Genomic DNA, 21,487 nt, shown 5'->3' with positions numbered 1-21,487 from the left:
ATCGGCAATTGGGGGTGGGGGGGTGGTGTGCATGCAGATGGGGTGTGTGGGGTTGGGGAGGGGGGTGAGGGTGCTGGGTGGGTGGATGGGTGGGGGGGTGTGGGTGGTCGGCTGTTGTCATGGTGTGCGGTCTGTGGCCATACTACCCGATTCCCACGCCCATCTAGTCAGTGAAGCGGGCGTCTATCAGTCTGTCCCGTGCCCGCTGGGCCAGCCGGTAACGGTGGACAGCCACCCGTCTGTGTCTACCCCGTCTGCCCTGACCATTGCCCCCATCCCCCTCATCTGGGGAGGACTGGGCCTCTTCCTGCTGCTCCTCCACTCCGCCCTCCTCTGCCTGCGGCACATCGCCCCTCTGCTGGGCTATGTTGTGCAGGACGCAGCACACCACAATGATGCGGCCGACCCTATCTGACCGATACTGGAGGGCGCCTCCAGAGAGGTCCAGGCACCTGAAACGCATCTTCAGCACGCCAAAGCACCTTTCGATCACTCCCCTTGTCGCTACATGGGCATCATTGTAGCGGTTCTCCGCCTCATTGCGTGGCCTCCGTATAGGCGTCATCAGCCACGATCGCAATGGGTAGCCCCTGTCGCCCAGCAACCAGCCCCTCAGCCGGGGATGGCGTCCCTCGTACATGCCGGGGATGGATGACCGCGACAACACGAATGAGTCGTGTACACTGCCTGGGTGATGGGCGCAGACGTGCAGGATCATCATGCGGTGGTCGCAGACTACCTGTACGTTCATCGAATAGGTCCCCCTTCCTATTAGTGAACACGGCCCTGTTATCTGCAGGTGGCCGCACGGCGACGTGCATCCCATCGATTGCGCCCTGGACCATGGGGAACCCGGCAATGGCAGAGAAGCCCACGGCCCGGGCATCTTGGCTGGCCCGGTCCACGGGGAAGCGGATGTAGCGGTGCGCCATGGCATAAAGGGCATCTGTCACTGCCCGGATGCACCGATGCACCGATGTCTGCGATATGCCGGACAGGTCCCCCACTCGGTGCCTGGAATTACCCCGTTGCATAAAAGTTCAGGGCCACCGTAACCTTGACGGACACGGGGAGAGGGTGTCCCCCGCCAGTGCCACGCGGTGACAGGTGTGCCAGCAGGTGGCAGATGTGTGCCACGGTTTCCCGGCTCATCCGGAGTCTCCTCCTGCATTCCCGGTCCGTGAGGTCCTGGTATGACTGCCGGGGCCGGTACACACGGGGCGCCCTCGGGTGCCTCCGTTGCCGTGGGGCCGCGACGTCCTCCTCCCCCTCCTCGTCCTGTCGGTCAGGTGTCCCTCCAGCCCTGGGCGGCTGCCGCCTGCCCCTCTGCGGCAGCCTGCGCCGCCTCTCTGGCACGCTCCTCCTCCTCCTCCTCCTCCTCCTCCTCATCCAGGGCAACATAGACATGAGCGGCTGCCACCACGGCGGCCAACATCGCTGGATGGTCTGAAAACATGACGGCCTGGTGGGGGGGAGGGGAACGACGACATGTCATCATTGCCCATATCCCCTCCTCCCCCCAGCCAGGTGGCATGGACCGCATGGGTCCAACTGTTGGAGGCTGGCACCTGGCCAGGTGGACCAACTCATTTGCCCTCCCATCACCCACCCCGGCACGGCCCCCTCCCCAACCTCCACCCCAGCACGGACCCCCCCCCCAACCTCCACCCCGACACGGACCCCCTCCCCAACCTCCACCCCGGCACGGACCCCCTCCCCAACCTCCACCCCCGGCACGGACCCCCTCCCCAACCCCCAACCTCCACACCCAGCACGGACCCCCCCAACCTCCACCCCGGAACGGCCCCCTCCCCAACACCCAACCTCCACCCCAGCACGGACCCCCCCCAACCTCCACCCCGGCACGGCCCCCTCCACAACCCCCAACCTCCACCCCAGCACGGACCCCCCCAACCTCCACCCCAGCACGGACCCCCCCCAACCTCCACCCCGGCACGGACCCCCTCCCCAACACCCAACCTCCACCCCAGCACGGACCCCCCCCAACCTCCACCCCGGCACGGACCCCCCCCCCAACCTCCACCCCGGCACGGACCCCCTCCCCAACACCCAACCTCCACCCCAGCACGGACCCCCCCCAACCTCCACCCCGCACGGACCCCTCCCCCCAACCTCCACCCCGGCACGGACCCCCTCCCCAACACCCAACCTCCACCCCGGCACGGAGCCCCTCCCCAACCCCCAACCTCCACCCCAGCACGGACCCCCCCCCAACCTCCAACCCGGCACGGACCCCCTCCCCAACCTCCACACCGGCACGGACCCCCCCCCCCAACCTCCACCCCGGCACGGACCCCCTCTACAACCCCCAACCTCCACCCCGGCACGGACCCACTCCCGGCACTCCCCCGGAGCCCAGCCTACTCTAACCACCCCCCCCCGCCGCACACACACACAAGCCGAGACACACCTCTCCTCAGGCACTCAGTCTGCGGCCACGCCATTTCCTGCCCAGAGCCAACCCCCCAGGCCGTCACTCACCTCCTCGCTGGTCGGCGTGAGCCTGGAGCACCGGGTCACGCCGATGAAAAGGAGGTTTGATTCACGTCGACGTGAACGGTCATCACGTCGACGGGACTTCGGCCCATCCGGAAGGGAGAATATCGGCAGGCCGAAAATCGGCTGCCTTGCGCAGACCCGTGACATTCTCCGCGGCAGCGGCGCCATTAACGCCCCGCCGACTTTTCTCCCTTCGGAGACTTCGGCGGGGGCGGGGGCGGGATTCACGGCGGCCAACGGCCATTCTCCGACCCGGCGGGGGGTCGGAGAATGACGCCCGTGGTTCTTGTTTTTATTTCAGTGTCTCCCGGTCTTTTTACCTAAAGCTTTTTTTATTGGGTGGAAAGATTGATCTCTTTCTTTACATGGGCTGGTAAGGTCCCTTGGATTCGTAAATCGTTGCTTCAGAGGGAGCGTCAATTGGGCGGCCTAGCCCTGCCAAATCTTAGGTACAATTACTGGGTAGTGAATGCAGAGAAGTTTCGATGCTCGGGTAGGGAGCCAGATACGATGTGGATGCAGCTGGAGGACAGGGCATGTAAAGATTTGGGGCTGTGGGTGCTGGCTACAATTCCACTGCTGTTGACGACACAGAAATACTCAGAGTCTGGTTGCAGTGTCAACACTGAAGATATGGAAGCACTTTTGCAAACATTTTAAATTAGGAGAGGGGTTGAATCAAATGTCAGTCTGAGAAAACAGTCTATTTAAACTTGGAAGAATGGACGCTGGGTTTCAAGACTAGGAGGAAAAAGGTGTGAACATGTTGAAAGACTTGTTTCTTAAAGGTCATTTTGCAACATTTGAAGAATTGAGGGAGGAATATGAGCTCCCAAGGAGGGAGGTCTTTAGATATACACAGATACGGGCTTTTGTAAAGGAGATCTTCCCTACGTTCCCAATGTTATCCCCTTCTTTGCTGGAGGATGTGTTGATGGTTTTGGGGATAGAAGGCGGAGTTACCTCTGCTAGTTATAGAAACATTTTGGAAGCAGGATCAGTATCCCTGGATAGGATTGAGGCCAAATGGGAGGAATTAGGGGAGACTTTGGAAGAAGGGCTTTGGTGTGAAATTCTACAGAGAATAAATGCATCGACCTCGTGCACGAGGATGGCACGAATACAACAAACACATCTGATGAGGTTGAGAATGAGTCAGGTGTTTGAAGGGGTTGAGGACATTTGTGACAGATGAGGCAGCAGATCATGCACACATGTTTCAGTCGTGCCTGAAACTGAGCAAATTCTGGAACACCTTTTTTTTTTGTTCATGGGATGTGGGCATCGCTGCCATGGTCAGCAATTATTGCCCATCCCTAATTGCCCTTTAGGGGGCAGTTAAGAGTCACCCACATTGCTGTGGGTCTGGAGTCACATGTAGGCCAGACCAGGTAAGAACAGAAAATTTCCTTCCCTAAAGGACATTAGTGAATCAGATGGTTTTTACGACAATCGGCAATAGTTTCATGGTCATCTTGAGTCTTTTAATTACAGATTTGTATTTAATTCAAATTCCACCGTCTGCTGTGGTGGGATTCAAACCCAGGTCCCCAGAGCATTACTCTGGGTTTCTGGCTTACTAATCCAGTGACGATACCACACTACGCCATGTCAGTAGTGTTACAGTTGGACCTAGAACCCAGTCCCCGGGAGTTGTATTCGGGCTGTCGGGTTTGCCGGAGCTCCAGGCAGGGGTAGGGGCACATGTCTTAGCCTTTGCCTCGCTGGTGGCAAGGAGATGGATCCTATTGGGTTGGAGGTCAGTTTCCCCATTCTGGGCCTCAATATGACTGGGAGATTTAATGGAGTTTCTAAGTCTGGAAAAGGGTAAATTTAGTTTAAGAGGGAATGAGGAGGGGTTTCATAAAAGATAGTGTCCGTTCATATCTCACTTGAAGGAATTAACCTCAGTCAGCAGCTAAAAGAGGAGGGGTTAGTCAGTTAATTAATTAATTGTTTTCGGGTTGAGGAAGGGATGGCTAAATGTTCGTTAAATATATGTAATGTAGTGCTGCAGATCATCCATGAAGACCAGACGGGGTTTGTGAAGGGGAGACAGTTGAACGCGAATGTGCGGAGGCTTTTGAACGTTATCATGATGCTGGCGAGGGAGGGGGGAGGTGGAGATAGTGGTGGCGATGGACGCTGAGAAAGCCTTCGATAGGGTAGAGTGGGGGTACCTGTGGGAGGTGCTGAAGAGGTTCGGGTTTGGGGAGGGGTTTTGTCAGGTGGGTTAGGCTGTTGTATGAGGTCCCGATGGCGAGTGTGGCCACAAATAGGAGGAGGTCCGAGTACTTTCGGTTGTACCGAGGGACGAGACAGGGGTGTCCCCTGTCCCCCCTGCTCTTCGCACTGGCGATTGAACCCCTGGCTATGGCACTGAGAGAGTCGAGGAACTGTAGGGGGTTGGTGGGGGTGGGGAGGAGCATAGGGTGTCGCTTTATGCGGACGACCTGCTGCTGTATGTGGCGGACCCGGTGGGAGGAATGCCAGAGGTAATGAGGATCCTTAGGGAATTCGGGGACTTTTCGGGGTACAAGCTCAATATGGGGAAGAGCGAGCTGTTCGTAGTTCAGCTAGGGGACCAGGAGGGGGGATTGGCGAGCTCCCACTAAAAAGGGCGGAGAGGTGCTTCAGATATTTGGGGGTCCAGGTGGCCAGGAGCTGGGGGGCCCTGCATAGGCTTAACTTTACAAGGCTGGTGGAGCAAATGGAGGAGGAGTTCAAGAGGTGGGACGCGCTGCCGCTGTCCCTGGCGGGTAGGGTGCAGTCAATCAAAATGACGGTGCTCCCAAGGTTTTTGTTCCTGTTCCAGTGCCTCCCCGTGTTTATCCCGAAGGCTTTTTTCAGGCGGGTTAACAGGAGTATAATGGGGTTTGTGTGGGCGCGAGGGACTCCGAGGGTGAGAAGGGTGTTCCTGGAGCGGAGTAGAGATAGGGGGGGGCTGGCGCTGCCCAACCTCTGTGGGTACTACAGGGCCGCCAATGCGACAATGGTGCGCAAGTGGGTGATGGAGGGGGAGGGGGCTGCATGGAAGAGGCTGGAGACGGCGTCCTGTGTGGGTACGAGTCTGGGGGCGGCTGGCAACGGCGCCGCTGCCGCTCCCTCCAAGGAGGTATACCACGAGCCCGGTGGTGGTGGCGGCCCTCAAAATTTGGGGGCAGTGGAGGCGGCATAGGGGGGAAGTTAGGGCCTCGGCATGGATCCCATTACGGGGGGAACCACCGGTTCGCCCCAGGAAGAAGAGGTGGAGGGTTTTCGGGGTGGCACAGGGCAGGGATACGAAAGTTGGGGGACCTGTTTGTGGACGGGAAGTTCGTGAGCTTGGGTGAGCTGGAGGAGAAGTACAGGCTCCCCCCCGGAACACCTTCAGGTACTTACAGGTAAGGGTGTTTGCCAGATGGCAGGTGGTGGAATTCCCACGGCTACTGCCACACACTGTACAGGACAGGGTGCTCTCGGGGGGGGTGGGGGGGGGGGGGGGGTGGGGGGGTGGGTGGGATTGGGGAAGATCTCGGAAACTTACCAGGTGATGCAGGAGGAGGAGGAGGCCTCGGTGGTGGAGTTGAAAGGTAAGTGGGAGGAGGAGTTGGAGAGGAGATCGAAGAGGGGACGTGGGCAGATGCCCTAGGGAGGGTGAACTCTTTCTCTTCATGTGCGAGGCTCAGCCTCATACAGTTTAAGGTGCTGCACAGGGCACACATGACCGGGACAAGGATGAGCAGGTTCTTTGGGGGTGAGCACAGGTGTGTTAGGTGCTCAGGGAGCCCAGCAAATCACATCCATATGTTCTGGGCATGCCCAGCGCTGGAGGAATTTTGGAAGGGCGTAGTGAGGACGGTGTCGAGGGTGGTAGGATCCAGGGTCAAACCGGGCTGGGGGCTCGCAATATTTGGGGTGACAGAGGAGCCGGAAGTGCAGGAGGCGAAAGAGGCCAGAATTCTGGCCTTTGCGTCCCTGGTAGCCCGGCGAAGGAATTCTCCTTCAGTGGAAAGTTACGAGGCCCCCAAGCGTGGAATCCTGGATCAGCGATATGGCAGGATTAATTAAATTGGAGAGGGTGAAATTCGCCTTGAGAGTGTCGGTACAAGGGTTCTTTAGGTGGTGGCAACCATTCTTAGACTTTCTGGCAGAACGATAGACATTGGTCAATGGCAGCAGCAGCTCGGGGGGTGGAGGGGGGGGGGGGGGGAGGGGGTTTACTTTATTTTTGTTTATGTTATTTACACTGGAGGGTCTGAGGGGGTGTATACACCTGTTGTCTTAAGTCGGGGTGTTAATGTTAATTTATTATTTAGGTACGGGGGGGGAGGGGTTTAGGGGGTTGCTTTTTTAGATTGTGTTTTGTACTTAACCCTGTTGGGTTCTTTTTTCTTTCTCATTTTGTTATTGATATTTTATGAAAACCTTTAATAAAAATTATTTTTAAAAAAAAATATGTGTAATGTAATTTATGTACAAGAAAAAATTTGAAAAGCTAATAACAATATTTTAAAAAAAGATTGTCTTTCTTTTTAGAAACCCAAGAATCATAGAAACATGGAAAATAGGTGCAGGAGAAGGCCATTCAGCCCTTTGAGCCTGCACCACCATTCAATATGATCATGGCTGATCATGCAAATTCAGTATCCCACTCCCGCTTTCTCTCCATAGCCCTTGATCCCTTTAGCTACAAGGGTCACGTCCAGCTCCCTCTTGAATATATCCAATGAACTGGCCCCAACAGCTTCCTGTGGTAGAGAATTCCACAGGTTCACAACTCTTGAGTGAAGAAGTTCTTCCTCATCTCAGTCCTGAATGGGTTAACCCTTATTCTTAGGCTGTGAGCCCTAGTTCTGGACGTCCCCAACATTGGGAACATTCTTCCTGCATCTAGCCTGTCCAGTCCCATCAGGATTTTATATGTTTCTGTGAGATCCCCTCTCATTCTTCGAAACTCCAGTGTGTACAAGCCCAGTTGATCCAGTCTTTCTTCATATGTCAGTCCTGGCATCCCAGGAATTAGTCTGGTGAGCCTTCGCTGGACACCCTCAATAGCAAGAATGTCCTTCCTCAAACTAGGAGGCTAAAACTGCAAATAATACTCAAGGTTTGGCCTCACCAAGGCCCTGAACAACTATAGCAAGACATCTCTATCCTATACTCAAATCCTCTCGCTATGGAGGTCAGCGTGCCATTAGCTTTCGTCACCGCCTGCTGTACCTGCAAGCCAAACTTCAGCGACTGTTCCACCATAACACCCAGGTCTCATTGCACTTCCCCTTTTCCTAAACTGCCACCATTCAGTAATAATCTGCCTAAAAGTGGATAACCTCATATTTACCCACATTATATTGCATTTGCCAAGCATTTGCCCACTCAGCCAGCCTGTCCAAGTCACCCTGCAGCCTTTTTGCATCCTCCTCACAGCACACACTGTCACCCAACTTAGTGTCGTCTGCAAATTTGGAGATATTGCATGCAATTCCTTCGTCCAAATCATTAATGCATATTGTGAACAGGTGGAGCTCCATTTGGCTGCCTGCCACTCTAAAAAGGATCCATTTATTCCCACTCTCTGCTTCCTGACTGCCAACCAGTTCTCTACCTACATTAATACATTACCCCCAATACAATGAGCTATAATTTTTCTCACTAATCTCTTGTGTGGGACCTTGTCAAGAGCCTTTTGAAAGTCCAGATACACAACACCCACTGGTTCACCCTTGTCGACTCGACTGGTCACATCCTCAAAAAAGCCCAGAAAATTTGTCAAGCATGATTTCCCTTTAGGGAATCCATGATGACTTGGACCGATCCTGTCCCCACTTTCCAAATGCTCAATTATTTCATCCTTAATAATTGACTCCAGCATTTTCCCCACCACCGATGTCAGGCTAACCGGTCTACAATTCCCCGTTTTTCTCTCTCCCTCCTTTTTTGAAAAGTGGGGTTACATTAGCTACCCTCCAATCCATTGTAACTCTTCCAGAGTCTATAGAATGCTGGAAAATGATCACCAATGTGTCCACTATTTCTAGAGCCACTTCCTTAATACTCTGGGATGTAGGGCAGCAGGGCCCCCCCCCCCCCCCCCCCCCCACCGCTGAATTTTAAATTTCTCCCAGTCCTCAGACTTGCTGCTTTTTCTGGCGAATTCACCTGCCTCCTCTTTGGCTTTAACACTATCCCTGATTTCCCTTGATAGCCATGGTTGACCTACCTTTCCATATTGTTCTTGCGCCAGACAGGGATGTACATCCCATGCACATTCAAGTATTCTTTAAATATCTGCTATTGCCTATCCACCGTCAACATCTTTTTAAAAAAATAAACATTTTATTGAGGTATTTTTTGGCTTTACAACGACAAAATAAACAATATACATAAGTCTATAAACATAGTGCAAAAAAAGCCTGCTACCTCCCTTGCAGGTCCCACCTTTATTGCTGACGATTAATTTTCTGCAAAGAAGTCGACGAACGGTTGCCACCTCCGGGCGAATCCTAACAGTGACCCTCTCAAGACGAACTTGAGTTTCTCCAGACAGAGAAAGCTAGCCATGTCAGTAAGCCAGGTCTCCGACTTCAGTGGCTTTGAGTCCCTCCAAGCTAATAATATCCGTCTCCGGGCTACCAGGGAAGCAAAGGCCAGAACGTCTGCCTCTTTCACCTCCTGGATTCCTGGATCTTCCGACACCCCGAAAATCGCCACCTCCGGACTCGGTGCCACCTTTGTTTTTAACACCGTGGACATGACGTCTGCAAACCCCTGCCAGAATCCCCTGAGCTTTGGGCATGTCCAGAACATGTGGACATGGTTCGCTGCCCTCCCCCCCGCACACCTTGCACACCTGTCTTCTGCACCAAAGAACCTGCTCATCCGGGCCACTGTCATGTGAGCCCGGTGAATGACCTTAAACTGTATTAGGCTGAGCCTGGCACATGTTGTGGACGCGTTGATTCTACTCAAAGCATCCGCCCAGAGACCATCCTCGATCTCTCCTAACTCCTCCTCCCATTTGCGCTTCAGCTCCTCAGTCTGCGTGTCCTCTGACCCCCATGAGCTCCTTATAGATGTTGGAGACCTTCCCTTCGCCCACCCTCACTCTGAAAACTACCCTATCCTGAATCCCCTTTGGTGGTAGGAGCGGGAAGGTTGAGACCTGTCTACGCAGGAAGTCCCGCACTGCAGGTATCTAAATTTGTTTCCCCTCACCAATCTGAATTTCTCTTCCAGCTCCCTCAAGCTAGGAAAGCTCCCTTCTATAAACATACCCCCATCCTCTCAATTCCTGCCCTCTGCCATCTCCAAAACCCCCGTCCATCCTTGCCGGGGCAACCAGTGGTTATTACAGATTGGGGATCAGATCGATGCTCCCTCCGCTCCCATATTTCTCCTCCATTGCCCCTAGATTCTCAGGGCTGCCACCACCACGGGGCTGGTGGAGTACCATGCCGGCGGGATCGGCAGAGGCGCCGTTATCAGTGCCCCCAAACTGGTGCCCTTACATGAAGCCGCCTCCATACGCTCCCATGCCGACCCTCCCCCACCACCCACTCTCTGATCATGGCTATATTCGCCGCCCAATAATAGTTACTGATGTTTGGCATCGCCAGCCCGCCCTCTCCCCGGCTCCGCTCAATCATCGCCTTTTTTACTCGCGGGGTCTTGCCCGCCCATACAAAGCCCGTGATAACTTTGTTAACCCGTTTAAAGAAAGAGTGGGGAATAAAGATGGGGAGACACTGGAACACAAACAGGAATCTTGGAAGGACCGTCATCTTCACTATCTGGACCCTCCCAGCTAGTGACAGCGGGAGCGCGTCCCACCTCCGAAAATAGTCCTTCATTTGGTCCACCAGACGGGCCAGATTAAGTTTGTGTAACCGTTCCCAAGTCCCGTGCCACTTGGATGCCTAGATACCTAAAACGTCCCCCTACCACTCTAAACGGCAGTTCCCCCAATCGCCTCTCCTGTCCCCTTGCCTGGTTCACAAACATCTCGCTTTTCGCCATATTCAGTTTGTACCCCGAGAACCGGCCAAATTCCCCCAGAATTCTCATGATTTCTTCCATCCCCCCCACTGGGTTCGACACATACAGGAGCAGGTCGTCTGCGTAAAGCGAGACTCTGTGTTCCACTCCCCCCCAGACCAACCCCTTCCAGCCCCTTGAGGCTCTCAGCGCAATTGCCAGCGGCTCTATAGCTAGCGCGAACAACAGTGGTAGAGGGGGCACCCCTGCCTCATCCCCCGGTGTAGCTTAAAATAGTCCGATGTCGTCCTATTCGTCCGTACGCTCGCCACAGGAGCCTGATACCACCGTCAACCTCTTAAGTATCCCTCGTCAGCTTATCCTAGCCAATGTGTGTCTCGTACCATCAACGTTAGCTTTCTTTAAATTCAGCACCCTAGTCTCAGACTTAACTGTGTCACTCTCCATCTTAATGAAGAATTCTACCATATTATGGTCACTCTTCCGGAACAGATCTCCTACCACAACATTCCTAATTAATCCTCTCTCATTGTACAATACACAGTCTAGGATGGCCTGATCTCTAGTTGGTTCCTCGACATATTGGTCGAGAAAACCATCCCTAATACATTCCAGGAAATTCTCCTCCATCGCATTGCTACCAGTTTGATTCGCCCAATCAATATGCAGATTGAAGTCACCCATAATAACTGCTGTACCCTGGGGCAGCACGGTGGCGCAGTGGGTTAGCCCTGCAGCCTCACGGCGCCAAGGTCCCAGGTTCGATCCCGGCTCTGGGTCACTGTCTGTGTGGAGTTTGCACATTCTCCCCGTGTTTGCGTGGGTTTCGCCCCCACAACCCAAAGATGTGCAGGGTAGGTGGATTGGCCATGCTAAATTGCCCCTTAATTGGAAAAAATAAATTGGGTACTCTAAATTAAAAAAATAAAAATAAAAGAATAACTGCTGTACCCTTACTGCATGCATCTCTAATTTCCTGTTCGATGCTATCCCCAACCTCACAACTACTGTTTCGTGGTCTGTACACAACTCAAAGAACAAAGAGAACAAGAACAAAGAAAAATACAACACAGGAACAGGCCCTACGGCCCGCCAAGCCTGCGCCGACCATGCTGCCCGTCTAAACTACAATCTTCTACATTTCCAGGGTCCGTATCCCTCTATTCCCATCCTATTCATGTATTTGTCAAGATGCCCCTTAAATGTCACCATCGTCCCTGCTTCCACCATCTCCTCCGGCAGCGAGTTCCACTAACCTTTTTGCTCTTTGGTGTTCCGCAGCTCCTCCCATACAGATTCTACATCATCCAGGCTAATGCCCTTACTTACTATTGCACTAATATCCTCTTTAACCAGCAACGCTACCCCACATCCCTTTCCTTTCCTTCTATCCTTCCTGAATATTGAATATCCCTGGCTATTGAGTTCCCATCCTTGGTCACCATGGAGCCAGGTCATCACATCATTAATGATTCTCAGCGCATTTAATTCACAACCTTATTACAAATGCTCCTCTCATTGAAACACAGAGCCTTCAGGCTTGTTTTTTTTGACATTTATTACCCTTTTAGAATTTTGATGTAATGTGGCTCTTTTTGATTTTTGTCTTTGGTTTCTCTGCCTTCCACTTTTCTCTTTGCTGCTCTTTGTTTCTGTCCCCACCTTACTTCCCAACAATTTCCTGCATCGGTTCCCATCACCCAGCCATATTAGTTTAACTGATCGTGTCTTTTGTGGTCACAGCATGTAAATAGTTCACTCTGCATGGAATTGGCAAATACATCTGTTTTTTTTTTAACTTGTTGCAGTCAAATGAGCAGTCGGAAAGGAGGGCAGCCATTCGACCCTTCTTCACCTGGTTGTAACAATGCCATGAAAGAAGCAAAGGTTCTCTTCTATTCAGGTCGAAAGTCATACTCCTGATGCAAGTAACAATCACATGATGGAACCCAAAAATAAAATACTGTACCTCTTGTTCTATTTTTTCTAGCTTTCTTGGTCTCAAACTAATGGCCAGCTTTGTGACAAATTATAGATTGGAAGCAATATAACATTAAACAATCATATTGTACAGACTATTATTGACATATCTGCTAATGGAAACACTTCAATCATAAATGTAGCTGAAAGATGCAGATGTTACAGTGCAACAAAAGAAAGTTTGTGATAAGGAAATTTGTTCCTTATCATTGGTGAAGCCTAAGGTATCAATGTTAATCCTCCATGAGGAGAAGGGAAGGCTTAGTGGCAGAGATTAAAATTTAAAATTGGGGAACATATCCTCAGTCCACTGTGTATGTGCCTGCCATTATTATGGTGGCAAGTTGTCTGTCGTGTATGGGCATGATCCTCTGGCCACTTGCGCTCTGCACCGATCTTGCTATTTACGGTGAACAGCGGGAGTGCCTCTAAATGGGGTTGGCGCCAGGCGCTGAACTAATCCCGAAGTTTCGGACCCGTGGCACATGACGCAATCTGGTTCACGCCCTCACTGGGCATGAACCAGACTTGCATATTTAAATTAGTCTTAAAACTGACTTGAATATGTGTAGCCCATTGGAGTCCGGAATCTCTCGGCTCCCGGGATTCGCCAGCCCTACCGGCGCAGCGTGAGGCCAGCACCAATCAGTACTGCTTTCCAAAAATGGAAACCAGACATGATGACCACACCGGGGAGCTTGGAGGTCACTGGAGCCCCTGAATGGTCTGGACACGGCAGGGCAGTACCCTGGCATTGCCCCTGGCAAACTGGCAATGCCAACCTGAAATCCTGGAAGTGTCAAACTGGCACCCTGTCAAGGGGATTGCTAACGGTCAGGCTGTTTCAGTCATAGGGATTGTTATGAGTCAGGATGTGTCAGTGATGAGGGGTTGTTATGAATCAGGATGTCTCAGGGATGGGGGGTTGTTTGGGTCAGGATGTATCAGTGATGGCAGCCATTCATTTCCTTTTTTAAGAGTTTGTTACTGTCAGTTATTAATTGGTTTTAGTTTAATGTTGGAGGGTTAAGTTAATTGAGGTTTGTGATTGTTTATTGCATTGTAACTTGAACTAACTTTTATATTATTTTGCTTACAATGAAAAGTCTTCAATAAAAATATTTTATTAAAAAGAAGTATTTTCATTGTCAAAAATTGGGCCACATGAAATCACTATTCTGTAGATTAAATGGTTAGCCAGTTGGGGTGATCAATCCTAAACAGGGGAAAATGAACTTAAGACACTGGCGAACATGAGATGCCAGTCGTATTGGCCCACCGAGAGAAAGGGGAGTCCCGAGGGATGGGAATATATGCACAACTTGTATCAGGGCAGAGTGACCAGCAGGTTATGGATCTGTTTAAAGGTTTTAGGTTGGATTATCTGCCAGTCAACAGCCGGTAGCACAGTTCTCACCCAGTGTTGGTGAAAAAAACGGGATCAGTGAATTCCAATGCTCCGTCCCCACTGCCGGCATAATTGAGGTTTGCATGAGGATACATATACGTCAAAATGACCAAATTGCATCTTAGTAACGAGCTAGGCACCAGATAGTCTATGCCTCCGTTTTTCACTAGCCCTTTGGCCCAGGATTCACGCAAGTATTTCCCAGTGTGGCCCTGACGTGGTGGACCTTGTGGTGGGCCAAAGGTGTACATATTGAAGATAAGTGCCCCCAAATCCATCAGCGTGTCTCCTCCCCCTACACAATGCAACTCCTGCCCACCCCAGCCCACCACCAGACCCGTCCCCCAAACCCTCCACCAGACCCCCCACCAGAGACCTCCAACGAGATCCCCACCAAAGAGCCCCAACAGACTCCCTCACACAAGATCCCCCGCATAAAAAGAACCCCCCCAGATACAGAAAACCCCCCATATCAGAGAACCGCCCCACATAAGAGGAGACCCCCATTCAGAGAACCATCCCAGAGTACTATGGGTCAGTATGTTTCAATGATGGAGGAATACTATGGGTCAGTATGTTTCAGTGATAGAGGAATACTATGGGTCAGTATGTTTCAGTGATAGTTCAATACTATAGATCAGCATGTTTTAGTGATGGAGGAATACGATGAATCAACACAGGGGTTACAGCAAGGGGTAAGCTTCCCAGAAATTACCAAGAATAATGTGACGGGAGGCTCAGGGTATTGCGTTAGATCGTCACCACCGCATGCAGCCTTCTGGCAAAAGACCTTCTGCCTTGTTGATCAGGTGGGCACATAATGTCAATGTCTGCCAAATTCTAATTTGTTCACCTCTAGCTCCCTCCAGGGACCCAGAGGAGCTATTTGTAGAACCTTGCAATCTGCCGTCCAGAAATGCATTACACAGATGGCTGATGTCATGTTTGCATGGCAGGAATTATTTACACTATGCAACTGATGCCGAACATCAGAATGAAAAATCTTTTAATCTAGTGGCTCTGGCTAGCTTCCCACATGTCCAGAGAATCATTGACTGTACACTCGTGGCAATCGGGTCCGCCAAATCATGCTGGAGTCCTCAGTAACCAAAAGGGAAGTAGCCTTGGGCTTACGGGAAACAACAGGCAATAAGTAGAAGCACCTTGAGTAGGATATCCACTTCCATGTCTCCTTTCTTCATCTCCCCTTTCACAGCCCACCTGATATTCCCTCCCAGCAAAGCGCTGGATGCCCATTCCTGTACTTCAGTGAGGCACTGTAGGCCAAGTCAAAGTTTTGATCAGTCCCGTATGAGGTGGCATTCTGATGTACATGCCACTGTTCAGTGCCAGCATTCATTTGTCAGCATCTTATGCTCTAAGTTAGTGGTCACTCTTCCCATGGATGTCGACATCATCAGAAGGCCTGCACCATTGTGGCACTCATGCTGGAGACAAACCCCTCCAACCTCTCTTCAACTGTGCACATTGCAGCTAGAAAGGCTGCCAGAACATCACCAGAACCTAGCCAGATAATCTGCCACAACTTCAGAATAATCCTCTTTGTCAACAGTCCCCAAGGCTCAGCATCCAATGCCCTCAGATCAGGATCTCCACCTGTTCTTGCTCACTTGTGATAGGATCATACAAAGTTTATGGCACAGGAAGATGCTCCTTAGGCCCATCATCTCTACGCCAGCCACTGTGCTTGGCATCACATGAAAACCCAGCTATCTGCCTTGTTCGTTCCACTGTGGCGTGTGTATCTGAGCTGGTGATGGTGTGCACGAGTTTAGGTAACAGTGCATGTTCAAAGTCAGTGGCCTCTCTGAGGAATTTTTGGTCCATCTCCTGCATCATCTACTGCAGGACACTTTATCTAGAACAGTCGAGGTGCGGAGTCATTTAGCCATCATTAAGTACATTGTAATTTTTCACAGGCTGCTGACATCAAGTCAATATGAGCGAGTATTATATGCAGGTGGCTGTCTAATATAGAACACCAGGTTGCTAAGAGACTCTCCATCCCTCCATGTTGATGACCAGGCATGTCGAGACTTAATTCTCCTTCTCCTTCCTCCTCTGTAGTTCACAGTATGGAGAAGGCTGGAGGGCCACCTCCAGTTGTCTTCCCTTTTCTGGTGCTCTGTGCACTCAACTCTTGGAATGAGGGAAAGAAGAGATTAATGAGACTAATAAAGTGTGTTCAGTTAACGTTCAGACAACAAATGTGACGGGTCACTGTGAGGTACAGTTGTGACATTGCATTAAGGTGAGTATCAATGATGGATTGTAAGATGGGAATGTGAGGTGGTGCCTTAAAGGGATGGGTGCACCTGAGAGGTAATTTGGTATGAGGGGTGATGTGATGGATTAGGATTGGGCAGGCAGAGTGAGGGGGGTTGGGTTGAAACGTACATCAGGATATACTTGAATGTGCAATGCCAGCCACCTTACCAGGTCTAATACGGTCATTAAACCTCTTCCAGCATTATCTGGGAGTGTAGCACCACATTACTGTTGCTCACCTCCTCTGCAATCTCCAGCCATGGTAGGAACAGAATCTCCCTGTGGACCCAATAGACTGCTGTAACAGCTCTGGGGAGGCATCTGCAAAGTGAGGTGCTGCCTTGTGAATCCATTGCTGCACTTTCTTGCGTTATTGAAACACCTAGGCAATGCCTCAGATTTCATCCCAACAAGGTCCTTCAAATATCCAACTGACATTGCCTCTTGTCTGTCGTCATCATGCCCACTTGTGCTAATCGTTTGGGAAACCCAGAGGTCAGATGCAAATAGAGAGATAGGGGAAATCTATAGATCAGTATGTTAGACTGCGGGGGAACCTCATAGATTGATATCTTTGAGTGAGCTGAGAAGAAGGAAGATACACAGGCACTTCAGATTTAATTACTTTATACATGTGGTGTTGAAGGTGCGAAGCAAACATCCTAGAGAGACAATGAAGGAAGTCAGTGTTGGAAACATTTAGGAGCGTATTGAGAAAGTGGTATGATTGAGAGACATTTTTGCAATTTTCTTTAAAGACTGCAGTCTTCCCAAGTTCTCTGACATCACAGCAGCAGGGCGATGTTGCCTGTATTCCTTCTAGGTCAGTCTATGAAACTGACTGGATTTTTCTAGCTATGACACAAATTGTTCTTCCTTCTGCAATTTTGTATCTGAACTTTACCCATTTTACAGCAGTATTGCAGCATGTACAAATCCTGTTGTCAGTTCAAGCAAATTATTACCTTCATTGGAATCACTCCAGTACAACTTTTGCTTCTTTTCAAAAAGTTTTAACGTTGTTTTATTTGTTTACATTGCCTTGACACTTGCTTGTGTGTGATACCACTATGCTGACTTTCTCCTCTCCAAACTGAAAGCTTTGTCAAACAGTTTTTCAACATTGTAGGCATCATCAAACATTGCCATGCTTGCCTCAAACTGTGTCACTCGTTGGCAACACAATCCCTCCTCCCTCGGGGAATATCTTATTCTTTCTTTGCTGTGGATCCAGAGAATCTACTGCACTTCGATAAGTCTCTGACCAGATACAATCTGAGCTGACCCGTACAAGTGGTATCACTTACCGATTTCCCAGGTAGAAAGGTCATTGGCTTCAATTTCCTTCTGTCCAATGAAGTACCAAATGCAGGCCATCCAGTGTGCTATCAGTCCAAACATAGACATGAGCAATGTGAGGACCACAGCACTGTACTGTGAGTAACGGTCCAGTTTCTGCAGCAGCCGGAGCAGGCGTAGCAAGCGCACGGTTTTCAGCAGATGGACTCCAAAGTACTGTGGAAATTAAACAATTAGACTCAGAAAAATGCCATTTTGCCTTAAAGAAAGATTATTTTTCTGCTGAGAGTGAAAGGCTAGTTAATTGCAGATAATCAATCACAGAATACTCGCTAAAAAACCTATAATAATAAGGTTTCAAGCAATTATTCCCCAATCAGAGCAGGGGATTTCACCTGTTTCATGGGTCCATATTCTCAATAGAGTGTCAGCTCTCCAAAGCAAATAAAGCTATTACTTATATTTAAGTAAGTAGCCCCAAAACAAAAATAGTATGACAGAAAATCAACAAAAATAGAAATATAAATCCCTCACAATTACAATTGATCCCTTGTGGACTCAAGGTCCAGAGATCCCAGCTTGAAAACAATGGCATAAAACTGCTGTAGGATGTTACAGAACACCATTACCTATAAATAGAAATTTGCTCAATTTATCAACCAAACTTTAATGGAAGGATTTAGACTAAAGCCTTATTGTTTGAGAACAGTGAAGAATAGAGCTGTCTTGTTTTAGAACTGCATTTGAGCACAAATCTGGATTCAAGCTTCAGTATAGCACTGAAAATGAAATTCAGAGGTACCAAGCAAGCAGGCCCCATTGGAGCCATGCTACTTTGTTGTCTGATTTAGACTTTTTTTTCTATGCTTGTGGTAGCGATTCTGTATGTCATCTTTGTTGTCTGACCTGGACTTTTTTCTGTGTTTGTGGTATTGACTCTGGATGTCATCTTTGTTGTCTGACCTGGAAATTTTCCTGTGCTTGCGGTATTGATTCTGTATGTCATCTGCCTTGAAAGCTGGCTTGCTTGTTTGTTGTGGAGCAAATGTGAATTTGTGAGATTCGTTGTCATGCCATGGTATGTTTGTACTCTTGCCATTGCTTTGAGCTGTGCTGTTATATTGTCCTTCATGTGCAGAGTTGTACCATGTCGTACAAGTTGTTGTTCATTGTTGTTGTTTTTGTAATTTCTGTCTTTGTTGTTTCTGTTGTTGTTCTTGTTTTTGTTGTGCTTGTTGGTGCTGTTGTTGCCTTTGTCATGCTTCTTGTTGTTGTTTTTGTTGTTGTTCTTGTAGATTTTGTTGTTGTCCTTGTAGTTTTTGTTGTTCTTGTTGTGCTTCTTGTTGTTTTTGTTGTTATTCTTGTTTCTGTTGTGCTTCTTGTGGTTTTTGTTGTTCTTGTTGCGCTCAAAGACTGTTCCGTGTGAATAATTCGAGTCATTCTCAAAGTTATTTGTGACAGTGTCCTTTGTGGTATCTGATGTTTCATTGGGCGTTTCTTCTTGAGGATTGTGTGAATGATCTGATGTTGCATTGATCTTGGTGACATCAGCCATTTGTGGTTGATGTGATTCCTCTTTTGTTCCTTGGTGCTCCTCTTCTGGAGTCATTTCTGGTTCACTTGAATCATCATTGATTTCTTGGTGCTCCTTTTTTGGAGTCATGTCAGGTTCACTTGAATCATCATTGATTTCTTGGTGCTCCTCTTTTGGAGTCATGTCAGGGTCACTTGAATCATCATTGATTTTTTGGTGCTCCTCTTTTGGAGTCATTTCAGGTTCACTTGAATCATCTTTGTTTTCTTGATGCTCCTCTTCTGGAGTCAAAATCTTCAAGATTTAATTTTCTTGTGGATAGGTTAGAGTAGATGAGGTTTTAATTGATGTGGTCTCACTGGACTCAAGAGTAGTCTCACTTTGATTGTTGAGTGCTTCTGTACATACGAGCTGAGATCTGTCAGTCTCGCTGTGATCCTGCACATCTTGTATGGGAATTGTGATTTCTTTGTCACTTGTCTCACATACAGTGGGTAGACATTCAGTGTCTTCTTGTTGGTTAAATTAGCTGGGAAGACTTTCATAGTCTTCTTCTGGTGGCTCAAATAAGCTGGGTAGACTTTCATCGTCTTTTTTTTTGTTCACATGAGCTTGGTAGACTTTCATAGTCTGGCTGGTTGCTCAGATAAGGTTGATAAACCTTCATGGTCTTGTTCATACATGGACTTCGCTATGGAGTCTTGAGTTGCTTCCATTGTGGAGTCTGTCAACAAGATCTCTGTGGAGGCTTGATTGCTCTCTCTGTGGAGTCTTTCATCGCTCTCTGTGTGGAGTCATGCAGTGGTCTCGCTGTGGAATCGATCTGTGCTCTCTCAACGTAGTCGTTCAGTACTGGCTGTGTGGCATCGTTTTCTTCTTGGGTATTTGACAGGTTGCTGTCATCCAATGTATCGACGATCGCCATTGCATCATGGTATTGGATTCATCTACCATGAGTAGAGTCGTGTTGAGCTTTTCAACCATGGCGCTGATGCGTTTATGATCATCATATCCAAATAACTCAGTAGTATTCTTCGATAAACAAATCATCTTCTTTTGTTTCGGATTTGTCATCGTGCTCTTCATGTTCAACGAACAAATCATCTTCTTTGGTTTCGGATTTGTCATTGTGCTCTTCACTTTGGGTGGTGCAAGCTGCTTGTTCCAGGGTGCTGCGGAGGTTATTTTCAATTGCTGGTAGACGTTCAGGCATTGTTCTGTGTTTCGAGGTAAAATAAATCGTGTTTTGTAGCTATAAAACACTTTTTTTCAGTTTTCGGGCATTTCCCCTTTAAGTGGGCATGGTCCGGGGCCTCTGACGTCATGTCGTTCATGACGTAAAGTGTAGGACTCGATTGCGCATGAGCAAATCGATTTTCCTTTACTGTGCGCTTTTTCGTAAACTGCGCATGCGTAGATCACTTTTCGAGCTGTGCACTCTTTTTGTTCAACTGCGCATGCACGGCTTGCGCATGCGCAGAACAATCTGAATCAAAAATGTCTTTTTTCAATTTTGCATGCACGGTTGCGGTTGCCTGCGCATGCGCAGACCCAGATTTGCGTCTTTTATTCCCCGAGCAGTTTAAAATTTGCTAAGACGCCATTTTAACTTCATTGTTACTGGTGTTACAGTAATCTTCAATTTTTAAAAGTATTACTTCTAATTTGATGTTGTCTTCACCTTTCAAGTAAGTAAAGTAGTTATAGATTTCTCTAGCTTCATGTCCTGCAAGGAGAAGTGCTATTTTCCTTTCTTCTGAGGCCGCGCTCAACTCATTAGCTACAATATACAGTTTGAACGTTTGTTTAAAGATTTTCCATCTATGACTTAAATTATTGGTTGTTTTTAGCTGCGGTGGAGTTCCAACGAGTTTTATCGACTCAGCGAAGTCTCCCCACGTTCGGGTTATCTTCTGTTTTTGATCTTGCTTAGTCTGCATCTTGTGTAACTTTTCTAGTATGCGTTCTGAAGTCACCTGGTATCATGTATTATTCCTTGTGTCTGAATAAAGCTCGTAGTCTTACAGTTAAAGAAGATGTTTTATTTCTATGAGTTTGTTCTCTCTCCAGCGCTTATACTATGTTACATCTGAACTGCCTGACTGTGTCCTGCTCACCAGCTGCCGTTCCTGTGAAGAGAGAGCCTGACTTCCTGGTTGTCTGTGTATATGTACATCTCTGGTGCTCCCTCTTGTGGTTACTTCGTTGTAGTGTATTTACATTAACCCCTTGTGTATATACAAAGATGCATATCACTACACTATCCACATAACTGAAGTTTCTTATCTCTGGAACCATTCTCGTCTGCATTCACTCCAATGCATTCACATCCTTCCTACAGTGGGTAGCACTGTTGCTTCACAGCGCCAGGGTCCCAGGTTTGATTCCTGGCTTGGGTCACTCTCTGTGCGGAGTCTGCACGTTCTCCCTGTGTCTGCATGGGTTTCCTTCGGGAGCTCCGGTTTCCTCCCACAAGTCCT

The 21,487-nt window shown here is 49.2% G+C and overlaps 1 protein-coding gene across 1 annotated transcript in view; it reads right to left on the bottom strand.

The window, feature by feature from the left end:
• The window catches only part of kcnh3 (potassium voltage-gated channel, subfamily H (eag-related), member 3), a 1,447,071-nt gene that overhangs the window by 469,257 nt on the left and 956,327 nt on the right, over nt 1-21,487 (bottom strand). The window contains exon 7 of the mRNA XM_072479207.1: nt 17,482-17,689. Coding sequence (XP_072335308.1) covers nt 17,482-17,689 — 208 coding nt within the window. The remainder of the gene's footprint in view (nt 1-17,481; nt 17,690-21,487) is intronic.

The sequence above is a fragment of the Scyliorhinus torazame genome, chromosome 2, assembly GCF_047496885.1.
Source record: "Scyliorhinus torazame isolate Kashiwa2021f chromosome 2, sScyTor2.1, whole genome shotgun sequence".
In the NCBI taxonomy this organism is placed as follows: Eukaryota; Metazoa; Chordata; class Chondrichthyes; order Carcharhiniformes; family Scyliorhinidae; genus Scyliorhinus; species Scyliorhinus torazame.
Note: the sequence above shows the minus strand (reverse complement) of the source record. Positions and strands in the feature narration are given on the sequence as shown.